Source organism: Musca domestica, unplaced genomic scaffold (genome assembly GCF_030504385.1).
Source record: "Musca domestica strain aabys unplaced genomic scaffold, Musca_domestica.polishedcontigs.V.1.1 4, whole genome shotgun sequence".
Taxonomy (NCBI): Eukaryota; Metazoa; Arthropoda; class Insecta; order Diptera; family Muscidae; genus Musca; species Musca domestica.
This window is the reverse complement of record NW_026712328.1, coordinates 12,436,779-12,453,534: the sequence shown is the minus strand read 5'-3', so window position 1 is coordinate 12,453,534 and position 16,756 is coordinate 12,436,779. Positions and strand designations below refer to the sequence as shown.

At 37.7% G+C, this 16,756-nt stretch overlaps 1 protein-coding gene across 1 annotated transcript; it reads right to left on the bottom strand.

The window, feature by feature from the left end:
- Positions 1-5,123: 5,123 nt before the first annotated feature.
- On the bottom strand, positions 5,124-13,222 carry LOC131804292 (uncharacterized). The gene is made up of 2 exons (XM_059126915.1): positions 13,144-13,222; positions 5,124-6,650 (listed from the first exon to the last, which is right to left on the bottom strand). The coding sequence occupies exon 2, from the start codon at positions 6,648-6,650 to the stop codon at positions 5,778-5,780; it is 873 nt and encodes a 290-aa protein (XP_058982898.1). The 5' UTR covers positions 13,144-13,222; the 3' UTR covers positions 5,124-5,777.
- Positions 13,223-16,756: the final 3,534 nt, after the last annotated feature.

Sequence of the window (16,756 nt, the reverse complement as noted above, 5' to 3'; positions counted from 1 at the left end):
CTTAATTCGTTTAGACTGTAGCGTGATTACAACAGACGGACATACGGACGGACAGGGCTAAATCGTCTTAGAATTTTACGCTGATCAAGAATATATATACTTTGTTGGGTCTAAAATGATTATTTCGATGAGTTACAAACGGAATGACGAACTTAATATACCCTCCATACCTTTTTTGGTGGAGGGTATAAAAACAATGCTGTAAAACGTCCTTCACGTAAAATCGGTCCCTCGATAGCTGCCGGTTTATATATCGACATTGGCACAGGGTCTCAATTGGAACCCCCCTCGAATATCGTTTCGGGAAACACGTAGCTCGATTGAAGTCCGAATCTGTAACTGCAGGTTCATCTGCGGCTTCAAAATATTACATTTCGTGTACTAATATAGCTTGATTGAAGTCCGAATATGTTACTGCATATTCATCTGCGGGTTCATATTATCGTTGTAGCGGAGATGGATCCCGAATTTGTTCCTGCAGATTCATTTGCGTTTCCATTCCCTACATTTTGTTCGCAAAAAAGCTCACACTGCACTATGCATTCAGTACCTACCATCGGAACTAAATTAGATTAAGTTTATTGTGTTGAAACATGCTTTGATGTTTCAAGGGGGTCGGCATGTTTAATTTAGAATTGCATTAAATATTGTTTTTTTATTGACCCCTGGTTTGGTCCTTAATTATTCGTTAAAATTTACGCGCTACGGTTTATTGCAACCTTGTGCTAGCGCCTTTGACATTCTAACGAGTAATTAGTTGTCACTTGTTTTGCCGCCTCCTTTAGACATCACTCGGACAGACAACACCGGCAATATCGTTTGCAGCACATATCGTTGTGCATGGAAGGGCATATTGTTGCTACAGGTAATATTGTTACCCTCTAACCAAACTAAGAATAAATAGTTACATATATTAAGAAAAACTCTTGTGTTTTATTTCTTTTTATTTTTCCCCCCTACGGTCCACTGTTCGACGCATTCGGCGTTTTACTCCCATCGGCGGAGCCCCTCTGATCTAAACATTTGTGGTCCTTCGAGCCGGAGCATAGATTAAAAACTAGCGTTAAACTTTACGAGAGCATCCGAAGCTCTGATAAACATATCAATTGGAGTCAAAGGCATTTTGAAAGTTTTTTACCAAGTCTCTATTGCAATAAGTAAGAGAAAAACAACTAAAGCACAATTTGCTATAAAAAATAGCCAAAAACCAATTCTACTTCGCACAATATAAAATAAATAAAAACACACAATAGTGGGGTTAGTTTTATAATATAAAATAAGGCAAAAGCCAGGCTTTATTAATAATAAATAAATAGGGTTTGGTAAACAATATTACCTTTTTGCACAATAGCGGGGAGAGCCTTCGTTCGTATCGACGCGATAGAAGAAGAGAGTGTTTAACAACAAAACAACGATCCCAACATAAAGTAAGTCGGCGTTGGCGCCATTCGCCACTCGTTGAAATCTGTTGACATTGACAGATTTCAACGATGTTAATCATTTACAAATAATTAGATGTTAACCCATTGTTAACGTTGCAAAACAATAATTTTCAATCTAAATTAAACATGCCGCACACCTTGCAACATATTGGGATGTTGTACGTTTGCTATATTAATACCAAAAATACATACATATGTTTTTAACTATTACCCTTATTTCTTCAGATTCTACAACAGACAATACGGCCTGCACAATACTGGATGAAACTCCATCAACAAGTAATGCATGCACACCGAAATCCTTTTCCGATTACCTGCAAACTTTAGATCCTACCACGCCTACACAGAGTTCTTCAAACATTGATAATTTTGAATCCGATCTATCCACTTATGAAAGAAAATCTAGATTGCCACTAAATGCAAATGTTTTACAATATTGGGACTCTTCAAACATTATTAGTGGCATTGCGAATATTTTACTGGCAATACCATCAACACAAGTAAGCGTGGAACGCTTATTTTCAGCTATGAAATATATGTTATCCGATCAGCGCAATCGATTGTCACCGTTAAATTTGGAGCATGGTAAAAGCCAATGGGATTTTTAATTACCAATTGGGATCAGATTAATGTTCTTACTGGTGTACTTATATTTTTAGTTTATTACATTTCCTTTTTTACTTTCTATTTATATTATGTTTATTATATTTAACTTGTTTAATTAATTCAATTTTTATTAAAAAATACATTTAAGTAATAACAATTAAATACTTATAAATAAATCAGTATTAAGTATGTTTCATTGACATATGACAGTACGTTGTTTTATTTCTTCTTTAATTTCCACTTATACAAAGAGTGATACTAATATCGATATAATATAATTTCCACTTATACAAAGAGTGATACTAATATCGAATTTTGTGTAATTTTGCAAGGTTGGATAATCTTTAATTTCTTTTATTATAATCATTTTATTCATTTGCAATGCTACATACTAAAAAATCAAACCTTTAATATTATTTTCCAAATCATAAAAAAAGCGTATTGATGCCAGTACATTTTTTTAATGTGGTACACTACGATTTTTTAGTGCTCCGATTGCGGAACACTACGTTTTTTAGTGCTCCGACTCCGGAACACTACGATTTTTTAGTGCTCCGACTGCGGTACACTACGATTTTTTAGTGCTCCGACTGCGGTACAGTACGATTATCGTTGTGTTCCGGTACAGTACACTATGTTAGTGTACTGTTTATTTTCGAACGCTGGTAAAAATAGATGTTGGAAATGTGGTCAACGTCATCACACGTTACTACATCGCGATTCATTAAAACCGAATAGTGCGTTTCCGGTTCTGACTCCAAAGGCTTCGTCAAGCGCAGCAAAATCGTTGTTGTCAGCTTCAGCCCCCGTTTTTCGTCCCTCGAAATGTACATCCTCCACATCGGTTGGAGCCACAAATAAAAAATCGGATTTGGTTCGTTCAAAATCACTACACCAAATATCGAAAGATAACTTAATTAAATTTATAAAAACAAATTTATTAAATGGAAATCATAAAAAGAAGTTTAAATTTAACAAGTAAAAAAGCAGTAAGTTCGGCCGGGCCGAACTTTGAATACCCTCCACCATTTGGAACGAATTAGAAAATTTTCAAAAAAATTAAATCCAATAAAAATTCTTTTAAAATCTATAAAATATCTAATATAGGAAGGTGCCGATATATGGGGGGATATACGATATTGTGGACCTATAAAGACAAATCTATGTCTGCGTGTAAAGTACTCACAAGGAACTCCTTGTTTGGATTTTCAGATAATTCCATTGGAAAAAGTGGCTAAAATCATCAAAATACCGAATATAGGGGAGTACCGTTATATGGGGGCTATACGATATTGTGGACCTATATATATGATTCTCTGCCGAGGTATAAAGTACCCACAAGGAACTCCTTGTGTGGATTTTTAGACAATTCCGTTGAAAAATGTGGGTAAAATCATCAAAATACCGAATATCGGGGGGTACCGTTACATGGGGGCTATACGATATTGTGGACCTATATAGATAATTCTCTGCCTAGGTATAAAGTACCCACAACTAACTCCTTGTGTGGATTTTCAGACAATTCCGTTGAAAAATGTGGATAAAATCATCAAAATACCGAATATCGGGGGGTACCGTTATATGGGGGCTATACGATATTGTGGACCTATATTAATAAGTCTCTGCCGAAGTATAAAGTACCCACAAGGAACTCCTTGTGTGGATATTCAGACAATTCCGTTGAAAAATGTGGATAACATCATCAAAATACCGAATAGCGGGGGGTACCGTTACATGGGGGCTATACGATATCGTGGACCTATATGGACAATTCTCTACCGAGGTATAAAGTACCCACAAGGAACTCCTTGTGTGGATTTTCAGACAATTCCGTTGAAAAATGTGGGTAAAATCATCAAAATACCGAATATCGGGGGTACCGTTATATGGGGGCTGTACGATATTGTGGACCTATATAGATAATTCTCTGCAGAGGTATAAAGTACCCACAAGGTACTCCTTGTGTGGATTTTAAGACAATTCCATTGAAAAATATGGCTAAAATCATCAAAATGCCGAATACCGGGGGTACCGTTATATGGAGGCTATACGATATTGTGGACCTATATAGATAATTCTCTGCCGAGGTATAAAGTACCCACAAGGAACTACTTGTGTGGATTTTCAAACAATTCCATTGACAAATGTGGCTAACATCATCAAAATACCGAATATCGGGGGTACCGTTATATGGGGGCTATACGATATCGTGGACCGATATAGCCCATCTTCGAACTTGACCTGCCTGCAGACAAAAGAGAGATCTGTGCAAAGTTTTAGCTTCCGATCTTAATTCGTTTAGACTGTAGCGTGATTACAACAGACGGACATACGGACGGACAGGGCTAAATCGTCTTAGAATTTTACGCTGATCAAGAATATATATACTTTGTTGGGTCTAAAATGATTATTTCGATGAGTTACAAACGGAATGACGAACTTAATATACCCTCCATACCTTTTTTGGTGGAGGGTATAAAAACAATGCTGTAAAACGTCCTTCACGTAAAATCGGTCCCTCGATAGCTGCCGGTTTATATATCGACATTGGCACAGGGTCTCAATTGGAACCCCCCTCGAATATCGTTTCGGGAAACACGTAGCTCGATTGAAGTCCGAATCTGTAACTGCAGGTTCATCTGCCGCTTCAAAATATTACATTTCGTGTACTAATATAGCTTGATTGAAGTCCGAATATGTTACTGCATATTCATCTGCGGGTTCATATTATCGTTGTAGCGGAGATGGATCCCGAATTTGTTCCTGCAGATTCATTTGCGTTTCCATTCCCTACATTTTGTTCGCAAAAAAGCTCACACTGCACTATGCATTCAGTACCTACCTTCGAGCCGGAGCATAGATTAAAAACTAGCGTTAAACTTTACGAGAGCATCCGAAGCTCTGATAAACATATCAATTGGAGTCAAAGGCATTTTGAAAGTTTTTTACCAAGTCTCTATTGCAATAAGTAAGAGAAAAACAACTAAAGCACAATTTGCTATAAAAAATAGCCAAAAACCAATTCTACTTCGCACAATATAAAATAAATAAAAACACACAATAGTGGGGTTAGTTTTATAATATAAAATAAGGCAAAAGCCAGGCTTTATTAATAATAAATAAATAGGGTTTGGTAAACAATATTACCTTTTTGCACAATAGCGGGGAGAGCCTTCGTTCGTATCGACGCGATAGAAGAAGAGAGTGTTTAACAACAAAACAACGATCCCAACATAAAGTAAGTCGGCGTTGGCGCCATTCGCCACTCGTTGAAATCTGTTGACATTGACAGATTTCAACGATGTTAATCATTTACAAATAATTAGATGTTAACCCATTGTTAACGTTGCAAAACAATAATTTTCAATCTAAATTAAACATGCCGCACACCTTGCAACATATTGGGATGTTGTAACTTAAATACAATACATAATTATATTTTTTCAACTTTTTTTTCAATTCAATTCATTTTTTCCAAAAACATTTTGTAACACTATATGTTACATATGCCCGACAGTACCCACCCAAATATGGTGTAGTGGGCTATCGGTAACCCTGGCGTCGCATGCACCCGATGTGTTACAACCCTGGCATAGACTTTCGGCCCGAGTACCAGGGCCACCCGACCAGGCCTGTTAAAGTCCGTATCCGCCAAAGGAAGACCAAGAAAGGAGTCTTTTATGCGCTCTGGGATTGTCGCTGTAGGCGTTCGCGCATGGTCCAGATGGGTCACCACTGCCACAATTGACAAGGACTGACTCCGGTCGTATATCGAGCCGCCCTCACGATAGAGGGACGGCCAAAAGCATCAACTTTGAGTAACAAAGTCGGGGAAATGCAGATACCAGACTGGAGGGACAACAAGCCGGCCAGTCCTACCTGCGAGGGGGGAGCATTTTCAGTCGGACGATAGTAAGGACTATGACGCGAACGGTGCCTATAATCCGTATGCGGACGACGCCGACTATTACTTGTGGGTTTAACCACGGTCTTCGAATCAACGTGAAGAAGAGTGTGGTGATCTTCGTTGCATACGGCACACTTTCTTTTACTATGGCAGTTCCTAGCTTGGTGGGATTTAGCTAAACACCGTATGCAATCATTAAATTTAACAACAATTCTCCGACGCATGTCAACATTCATGACGCGGAAGTCGCTACATCTATCAAGCGGGTGCATGCGGTCACAATGGCGACATTTATGGGAGGCCGCAGATGAATCCCGAGGGGATTCGGACCTATTAAATTTGGCCGACTCCTCTAACGAATGAGGAGTGGCAACCGGAGCCGCAGATAGACCCGAAGATCCGGACTCGGTTGGCGAATTTTCAATTTGGGGGTTATCGACAGGGACCGGAGCCGCAGATGAATCCACAGATATGGATTCGGACTCGGTTTGCATCAATTCGACAGATGCGAGGGCCGCAGATGAATACGGTTTATTCGATTCGGACCCAGGCTCAGAGATTGTCACAGCAGCAATCGGTTCTACCAGGGCTGCTTCCACGGCAGCAGAGGACAATGTGGTCTCAGTGGGGGGACAATCCGAGGTGGCATTACCGTCGTCAACGTTCAAAAGTTCGTCTTCGGTATATAATTTCATCTATAACGAGAAGAGAACCATTTTAATTACTAATCGAGGGGTGGTCGGTCGGAATGACCAACTTGGTGGTGGACCGATTCATGATGAACAACAACTAAATCGTCTATGGCTATATCGCGCTCTGGAAATTTCCATTTACACCTAATGTGTAAATGTTTCAAATATTTCTCTTTCCACCTCAAACTAAACTGGTGGGCGAAGGCCTGAACTTTCCAAGACCGATTAACGAAGCTTAATGGTTGCTCTGTGATGAGAGGTTCAGGCGGTGCTAATAAAGGGGGTCCAAAAAAAAAAAAAAGAATGTCTTGGCGTCGACGCGACTATTTCGTCAGAACTGTGCGACATCGGACAAAAACTTTTCCAATCAGCCTCAGTAGCTGTTAAAAGTTAATCATCTTCGCTGTAACAATCATTGGGGGATCAAACAATTTCGCAAAAGCCGAAAGAATTTCCCTCTTAGTTTAACTGGGGTTAATAACTGTACAGTTAACTGCAAAGTAGACAACAAATCTAACAAATCTGCTGGCATAGTACCCGTTACAAGCCAGCCGAACACTGAGTTTTGAGCCAGTAAAGCTCCAGACAAAATTGGACGACAACCATCAAAAACAATATTGGGGTAAAGATCGGCTCCTAACAACAGATCTACAGGACAAGGTTCAAAAGATTGACATCTGCCAAGCGAAGGTCGGGGATTTGGGGCCTCAAGTCTGAATTGGTCACAAATGACGGAAGATTTTCTGATATAGTAGGCAACACTAACACACTTGTTTCTAATGTTAGAGAATTATCGAGTGGACTGCTAATTTGTATACGACAACTTTTATTAGCAGTAGCCTAAAGGGAACCACTCCTGATACAACAGCATTAGCAGGGGATGCGGGAAGCTTCAATCGATTTTGAAGTCGCTCTGAACTCGCACTCTGGATCTATCAGCGCCCTAGCAGGATACAAAACACCTTGGTGAACGATATTCACCACCGCCGTACCTAAAAGTACAGATTTGTTCTGTGCGGTGTGGAACACCTGGCGGGGTATACATCCAGTTGATGTTGCACAATTTCCCGAACTAGATGGACTGGAACTCGAATTTTGAGGGACATTAGATGTCACAGTGGAAGTTGGAGTCGAATTACCCAATGTAAAATCTTCCCGATGCAACAATGTATGATGTGCCTTATTGCACTTCGAACACCGACGTTTACTATCACAATTCTTTACTTCGTGACCATAACGAAGACAATTTATACAAAGGTGAGGGCGTTTCATAACTTTATACCTATCAGCGGATTTTAAGCTCTTAAAACGGGGACAAATGACGCAATTTGAACTTTTCGAAGCCCGGGGAGAACTAGGCGATTTAGGGACATTAACATTAGAATAATGCGCTTGAACTTTTCTACTACTTAACTGCTTCGACCTATCTGTGCCACGCATGTCATGAAGACACATGAGCGTACGAATTCTCTCAGTGAGGAAAGCATCCAAGTCTTTCCAAGACGAAAGAGAGGATTTATCCTTTACACTTTGCTCCCAAAGGGTCTGAGTAAGTTTTGGGAGTCGTTGGAGACACAAAAACACAAGAATCGGATCCCAATTTTCAGTTTTAACATCATATATTGCCATCGAAGTTAAAAAACCATTTATACCGCGTTGGATAGTCTTTAATCCTGAACTAGTCTCACTATAGAGAACAGGAATATCGAACAAAACCTTCAATTGATTGTGAACAAGAAGCCGGGGATTGTCATAAGTTTCGATCAAAGCCTTCCAAGCAGACGCAAAACTACGATTAGTTAGTGGAAACTTTGACACTATCTCGCGAGCTTCCCCTGTCGTCTTCCGGACCAAATGACAAAGTCTTTCAATGTCGCTTAGACGAGCATTATTAACGTACACAGTGTTAAACAAATCCCCAAAGGTTGGCCATGAGTGGAAATCGCCTTCAAAAACATCTATATCACAAGGCGGCAGAGCTAGATTATGTACAACATCTGAATTTGAAACAAAATCTAAAGTTCGAAAACTCGCACTACTATTCCCCACAATAGAGGTAAGTGGAGTCTGAATTTGGGAAGGATTTTTGAAGAGGACTGACTCGAAACATTCAATTGGTTTCGCGTTTCAACCGACGTTTTCGGCATAATTGGATTCGGTGATTTTTCTAGGGTTTCACCCGTGGTTTCCAACAACGAGGCTACTGAACCACTAACACCTGAATTAATAGAAGTAGAACGAACCCTTTTAAATTGGTCTAACTTCCTATTAATTGCAGCCTGGCATCTCAGATAGAGTTGAAAAGATGCATTATATTTTTGATCGACAGCATCTATTTCTTCTTTTGACGTCTCTACAGACGTCATCATAAAATCACAGCCTTTTTCAAATTTTTCCTGCACTCTTTCCCACAAGTTCTCTAATCCATTAATTTGGGATTTTAAATACTGGAAATCCAATTCCTCATCACGCATAGATTCAAAACTAGCGTTAAACTTTACGAGAGCATCCGAAGCTCTGATAAACATATCAATTGGAGTCAAAGGCATTTTGAAAGTTTTTTACCAAGTCTCTACTACAATAAGTAAGAGAAAAACAACTAAAGCACAATTTGCTATAAAAACAAGTAAAAAAACATTAAGTTCGGCCGGGCCAAACTTTTAATACCCTCCACCCTAGGGTAAAAGAACATTAGAAGAAATGTGGCAAAAAACATTAAAATGCCGAATATCGGGAGGTACCGTTATATAGGGGCTACACCAACACGTGCACCTATAATTACAATGTTTCGCCACACGAACTAGGACCCATTATGACCCACAAATACCAACTTTTACACAAATCAGTGAAAAAATGTGGCATAAATCATCAAAATACCGAATATCGGGAGGTACCGTTATATGGGGACTATACCAGAACGTGGACCTATACATGCAATGTTTTGCCACACGCTCAGGGACCCGTTGTGACCTACAAATACCAATTTTCAGACAAATCCGTGAAAAAATGTGGCATAAATCATCAAAATACCGAATATCGGTAGGTACCGTTATATGGGGGCTATACCAAAACGTGGACCTATACATGCAATGTTTTGCCACACGCTCAGGGACCCGTCATGACCTACAAATACCAATTTTCAGATAAATCCGTGAAAAAATGTGGCATAAATCATCAAAATACCGAATATCGGGAGGTACCGTTATATGGGGACTATACCAGAACGTGGACCGATATATCTCATTTTCAATACCAACCATCCTAGGGACAATACACACACTTGTGCCAAATTTCAAAGGTCTACGTCAAATAATGTGGGCTCTATCGTGATTTCAACAGACAGACAGACAGACGGACAGACAGACAGACAGACAGACGGACAGACAGACGGACATCGCTAAATCGTCTTAGAATTTTATGCTGATTATGAATATATATACTTTATGGGGTCTACGACGAATATTTAGAGGTGTTACAAACGGAATGACAAAGTTAATATACCCTCCTACCCATGGTGGAGGGTATAAAAATAGCCAAAAACCAATTCTACTTCGCACAATATACGAAAAATTTCCAAAAAATCCTCAAAATTTGTTTAATGGTCAAGGAACGTACCGGAAAGATTCCAAGAATTTATTAAAACCGCACTATAGGGCCAAAAAACTTGAAAACTTTCGCGAAATAATTGCCTTGAAACTCTCACACAATAGTGAAAAAATCAAAATTTGATCTTCTATTTCCAAAATTCTAATCTCCAATGAGATATTTAACAACAGATAACAAGGTACCACGAAAAAAGTGAGAAAAATAAATATAAAATTCTCAAAATATTTTTAAAAAATATACCAATAAATATATAAAGTTGGGTAAATTTTATAAAAAGTGTGTATTTCTACCGGTAACTTTCCAAAAAACCGTATTTTCGCACACAATAATTGCCTTGAACCTCTCACACAATAGTGAAAAAATCAAAATTTGATCTTCTATTTCCAAAATTCTAATCTCCAATGAGATATTTAACAACAGATAACAAGGTACCACGAAAAAAGTGAGAAAAATAAATATAAAATTCTCAAAATATTTTTAAAAAATATACCAATAAATATATAAAGTTGGGTAAATTTTATAAAAATTGTGTATTTCTACCGGTAACTTTCCAAAAAACCGTATTTTCGCACACAAAAAATCTGAAACATTTTAATTTGTAATATTTTCTAACGAAAATATAGAGATTATTTCGATTTTATTTCAAAAGTTACCTACAATTTAAGCAACTAAACTACCGAATGTAGCGTGATTTTCCAATAAATATTTACCAAAAATAAAATTTCTAAGCAAAATCTCCAAATTTAATTAAAAATTTCAAATTCCGCACGAAAAATATCAATTTTAACACTTTTTACTAAAATGTCGTATTGACCGATCGTAGGGTGCACGCGTTATTTATTTTTTCCAAAAACGTCGTTTTATTACACCCAATTATCATTAATAATTATTCAAAACAAAAATCAAAAATTTTTCATATTTTATATTACAGGTCGTTTTATCACGGTTCACCTGTAATGCAACGAACGATAGAAAAATATCAAACGTCTGCACCAAACGTATGTATGTATTCGCTTATGTGTGGCTGACCGACCAAGCAGTGATCATCAGCCTATTACTGCGTTTGTATGTTTGTATATCGATCGTTAGCGAACAACCAAACAAACCAATGTAATTGCTGCGTGTATTTTTTGGGGGTGATTTTTATACCCTCCACCTTGGAAAGGAGGGTATATTAACTTTGTCATTCCGTTTGTAACATCCCTAAATATTCGTTTTAGACCCCATAAAGTATATATATTCATAATCAGCATAAAATTCTAAGTCGATTTAACAATGTCCGTCTGTCTGTCTGTCTGTCCGTCTGTCTGTCTGTCTGTCTGTCTGTTGAAATCACGATACAGCCCACATTATTTGACGTAGAGCTCCAAAATTTAGCAGAGCTATTTGCATTGTGTCTAGGATGGTTGGTATTGAAAATGAGATATATCGGTCCACGTTCTGGTATAGTCCCCATTTAACGGTACCTCCCGATATTCGGTATTTTGATGATTTATGCCACATTTTTTCACGGATTTGTTTTAAAATTGGTATTTGTAGGTCATAGCGGGTCCCTGAGCATGTGGCAAAACATTGCATGTATAGGTCCACGTTGTGGTATAGCCCCCATATAAAGGTACCTCCCGATATTTAGTATTTTAGTTTTTTTTACCACATTTTTTCACCGATTTGTCTAAAAATTGGTATTTGTGGGTCATAATGGTTTCCAGCTCCGGTGGCGGAACATTGCATGTATGGGTCCATAATTTGGTATAGTCCCCATATAACGGTACCTCCCGATATTCGGTATTTTGATGATTTATGCCACATTTTTTCACGGATTTGTCTTAAAATTGGTATTTGTAGGTCATAGCGGGTCCCTGAGCGTGTGGCAAAACATTGCATGTATAGGTCCACGTTGTGGTATAGCCCCCATATAAAGGTACCTCCCGATATTTAGTATTTTAGTTTTTTTACCACATTTTTTCACGGATTTGTCTGAAAATCGGTATTTGTTGGTCATAATGGGTTCCAGCTCCGGTGGCGAAACATTGTAATTATAGGTCCACGTTTTGGTATAGCCCCTATATAACGGTACCTCCCGATATTCGGTAATTTGATGATTTTTGCCACATTTTTTCAGGGATTTGTTCGAAAATTGGTATTTGTTGGTCATAATTGGTTCCAGCTTCGGTGGCGAAACATTGCATGCATGGGTCCATGATTTGATATAGCCCCCATATAACGGTACCTCCCGATATTCGGTATTTTGATGGTTTTTGCCACATTTTTTCACTGATTTGTCTAAAAATTGGTATTTGTGGGTCATAATGGGTTCCAGCTCCGGTGGCGAAACATTGTAATTATAGGTCCACGTTTTGGTATAGCCCCCATATAACGGTACCTCCCCATAATCGGCATTTTAATGGTTTTTGCCACATTTCTTCTAATGTTTCTTTTACCCTAAGGTGGAGGGTATTAAAAGTTTGGCCCGGCCGAACTTAATGTTTTTTTACTTGTTAATGAATATTTTAATTAGCAAAAATGCAAATTTACAAAAAATTTAACAATTTTTTAATTTCAACTATACCGATCGATAGGAAATTTAACGTACATTAAAATGACACCCGACAACAATATTTTATTTTCACTAGAAAAGCCAAAAAATACACTTTTTTCACAATTTTTTTGGTTTATTTGTTTTCTATGATTTTTTTTCGAATGCCGACGGCAAAAAAAAAAATATTTGCAAAACTAGACGGCGGAGGAACGGGGTACGCTACGCGTTGTAAAACGGCCACCGAACAAATAAACGACACGAATTGTTGTTGTTTTACACAATTTTTTTTTCCAAAAATTCTTTCTCTAGAGAATGTTATTGTTTCACAAGGCACTTTTTCACTGTACGTACCTGGTTGTTTTTAATGGAAACACGATTATGATGAGGATAATGATGATGACGATGAGTATGTGGACTGTATTTTTGTTGATGGTGATGATGAAGTTTGCTTTGTGAAAAGAAACCAGTAAAGAAAGTCCTAAAGTCGGGCGGGGCCGATTTTATGATACCCTACACCACTTTGCTAACTTAGTTGAGCTCCACTTAATAATTAAAAGTTTTTATGGGAGAATTCAATCATACACGCTATGATTATAATTATAATTTAAAATTCAAAGGACTAAATATGCCAAAGCATTTGTATCTTTTAAATTCGGACTTGTATTGCCCATTTGGTGCAAAATTAATTTGAAATCAGATAAAGATATATATGGGAACTATATCCAAATCTGAACCGATCTCGATAAAATTTGGCAAAGATATTTATACCCTACACCACATAGTGGTAAGGGTATTATGTCTTTGTGCATTTGTTTGTAACATGGAGAAGGAAACGAGATAGACCCATAGTTACTTTTGAGAACCTTCATAGAATCACTTTCTGAGTCGATTTATGCATGTCAGTCCGTCTGTCCGTCCGTCCGTCCGTCTGTCCATGTATTGTTGTGAACAAAATGCAGGTCGCATTTATTATCCGATTGAGATGAAATTTTCCAAACAATATTTTTTTGGCCCAAGGACGAACCCTATTGAAATTGGTGAGAATCGGATCAAATTTAGATATAGCTCCCATATATATCTTCATCCGATTTCGGGTTAAATGTGCACCAAATGTCCACTATCAGTCCAAATTACCTGAATTTTGGCTCACCCAACCGAGTTCGGCCTAGAAGCAAGTATATCAAATTTGGAGAAAATCGGTTCAGATATAGCTATAGCTCCCATATATATCTTTCATCCGATTTGATCTTTAAGTCCCTCACATTCCTACTATGCACTCCACAACCGTGATATTTGGTACCAGGTATTAGATGGAGCACAGAAATAGCTGTTTTAAATTTTATCGAAATCGGTTCAGATTTGGATATAGCTCCCATATATATCTTCATCCGATTTCGGGTTAAATGTGCACCAAATGTCCACTATCAGTCCAAATTACCTGAATTTTGGCACACCCAACCGAGTTCGGCCTAGAAGCAAGTATATCAAATTTGGAGAAAATCGGTTCAGATAGCTATAGCTCCCATATATATCTTTCATCCGATTTGATCTTTAAGTCCCTCACATTCCTACTATGCACTCCACAACCGTGATATTTGGTACCAGGTATTATATGGAGCACAGAAATAGCTGTTTTAAATTTTATCGAGATCGGTTCAGATTTGGATATAGCTCCCATATATATCTTCATCCGATTTCGGGTTAATTGACCACCAAATGGCCAATATCAGCCCAAATGGCCCGAATTTTGGCACATGTGACCGAGATTAGAATTAAAGCAAATACAACAAATTTGGAGAAAATCGGTTCAGAAACAGCTATAGCTCCCATATATATGTTTTATCCGATTTGGTGTTTAAGCCTCTCACATTCGTAACATGCACTCCACAGGAATGATATTTGGTACCAGATATAAGATACAGCCCAGAAATAGCTGTTTGTAATTTTATCGAAATCGGTTCAGATTTGGATATAGCTACCATATATATCTTCATCCGATTTCGGGTTAATTGTGAACCAAATGGCCGATATAAATCCAAATGGACTGAATTTTAGTACATCGGACCAAATTCAGCCTAGAAGCAAGTATATCAAATTTAGTGAAAATCGGTTCAGATATAGATATAGCAACCATATATATGTTTCATCCGATTTAGTGTTTTAGTGCCTTACATTCGTAATATTCACTCCACAACCGTGATATTTGGTACCAAGTATTAGATGGAGCACAGGAATAGCTGTTTTAAATTTTATCGAAATCGGTTCAGATTTGGATATAGCTCCCATATATATCTTCATCCGATTTCGGGTGATTGACCACCAAATGGCCGTAATAGCATCAATTTTGGCAAATCCGACCGAAACCAGCTTAGAAGCAAGTACACCAATTTTAGTAAAAATCGGTTCAGATATAGCTATAGCTCCCATATATATCTTTCATCCGATTTGGTCTTTAAGACCCTCACATTCGTAATATGCACTTCACAGGAATGATATTTGGTACCAGATATCAGATAAAGCCCAAAAGTAGTTGATTTTAATTTTATTAAAATCTGTTCCGATTTGGATATGCCTCCCATATATATCTTCATCCGATTTCGTGTTAATTGTGCATCGAATGGCCAATATCAGCCCAAATGGCATGCATTTTGGCAAATCCGACCGAAACCAGCCTATAAGCAAGTACACAAATTTTAGTAAAAATCGGTTCAGATATAGCTCTAGCTCCCATATATATGTTTCATCCGATTTGCTCTTTAAGTCCCTTACATTCGTAATATACTCTTCACAGGAATGATATTTGGTACCAGATATCAGATAAAGCTCAAAAATAGCACCCATATGTATCTTCATCCGATTTCGTGTTAATTGTGCAACAAATGGCCAATATCAGCCCAAATCACCTGAATTTTCGTACATAAGAACGAATTCAGTCTAGAAGCTAATACGTCAAATTTGGAGAAACCCGGTTCAAAGATAGCTATAGTTCGTAAAATGCACGATAGATTTTGATTTTGTACCAAATATCTCATAGAGCTCTGAAATGCCCTGTATAAACCTTTTTACGAGAGCTCTACTAAATATGCATAGTGGTGTAGGGTATCATATAGTCGGCCCCGCCCGACTTTTGAGCTTTCCTTACTGGTTTTGAGCTGTATTTGATATATTTCCCTGAATATCTTTGTTACGGAGTGCATATTACGGCTGTAGGTAACAAATACAACAAATCGGATGAACAATATATATGGGAGCTATAGCTATATCTGAACCGATCTTCACCAAATCTGGCATACTACCTTCTAGACTAAATTCGGTCGTATGTGCCAAATTCCATCCCATTTGGGCAAATATTAGACGTTTGGTGCACAATAAAAGGTAAATCGGACGAAGTTATATATGGGAGATATATACAAATCTGAACCGATCTCGATAAAATTTAGCAAAGGTATTTCTGAGCTGCATTTGATATATTTCCCCAAATATTGTTGTTACAGAGCGCATATCACGGCAGCGGAGGACAAATATAACAAATCGGATGAACAATATATATGGGAGCTATAGCTATATCTGAACCGATTTCAAATTTGGCATACTTATTTTCAGGCCTAATTTGGTTGTATGTGCAAACTTTCATGCTGTTCGGGCTGATATAGCATTTTTAGATTAAATGAAACCTTTTGCAATTCAAACGAAACTTTTTGCAGCGGGAATGAAACCTTTTGCAGTGGAATTGAAACCTTTTGCAGTGGAAATGAAACCTTTTGCAGCGGGAATGAAACCTTTTGCAACCGAAATGAAACCTTTTACAACCGAAATGAAACTTTTTGCAAATCAAATGAAACTTTTAGATTTTTAGAAGGAAAAATAACAAAACATTTTTATTTTTAGTAGGTTTAAAATTAAATTAACTAATTATAACTAATATATAGTTAAAGAGGAATTTTTATTGATTATTAATATTTAT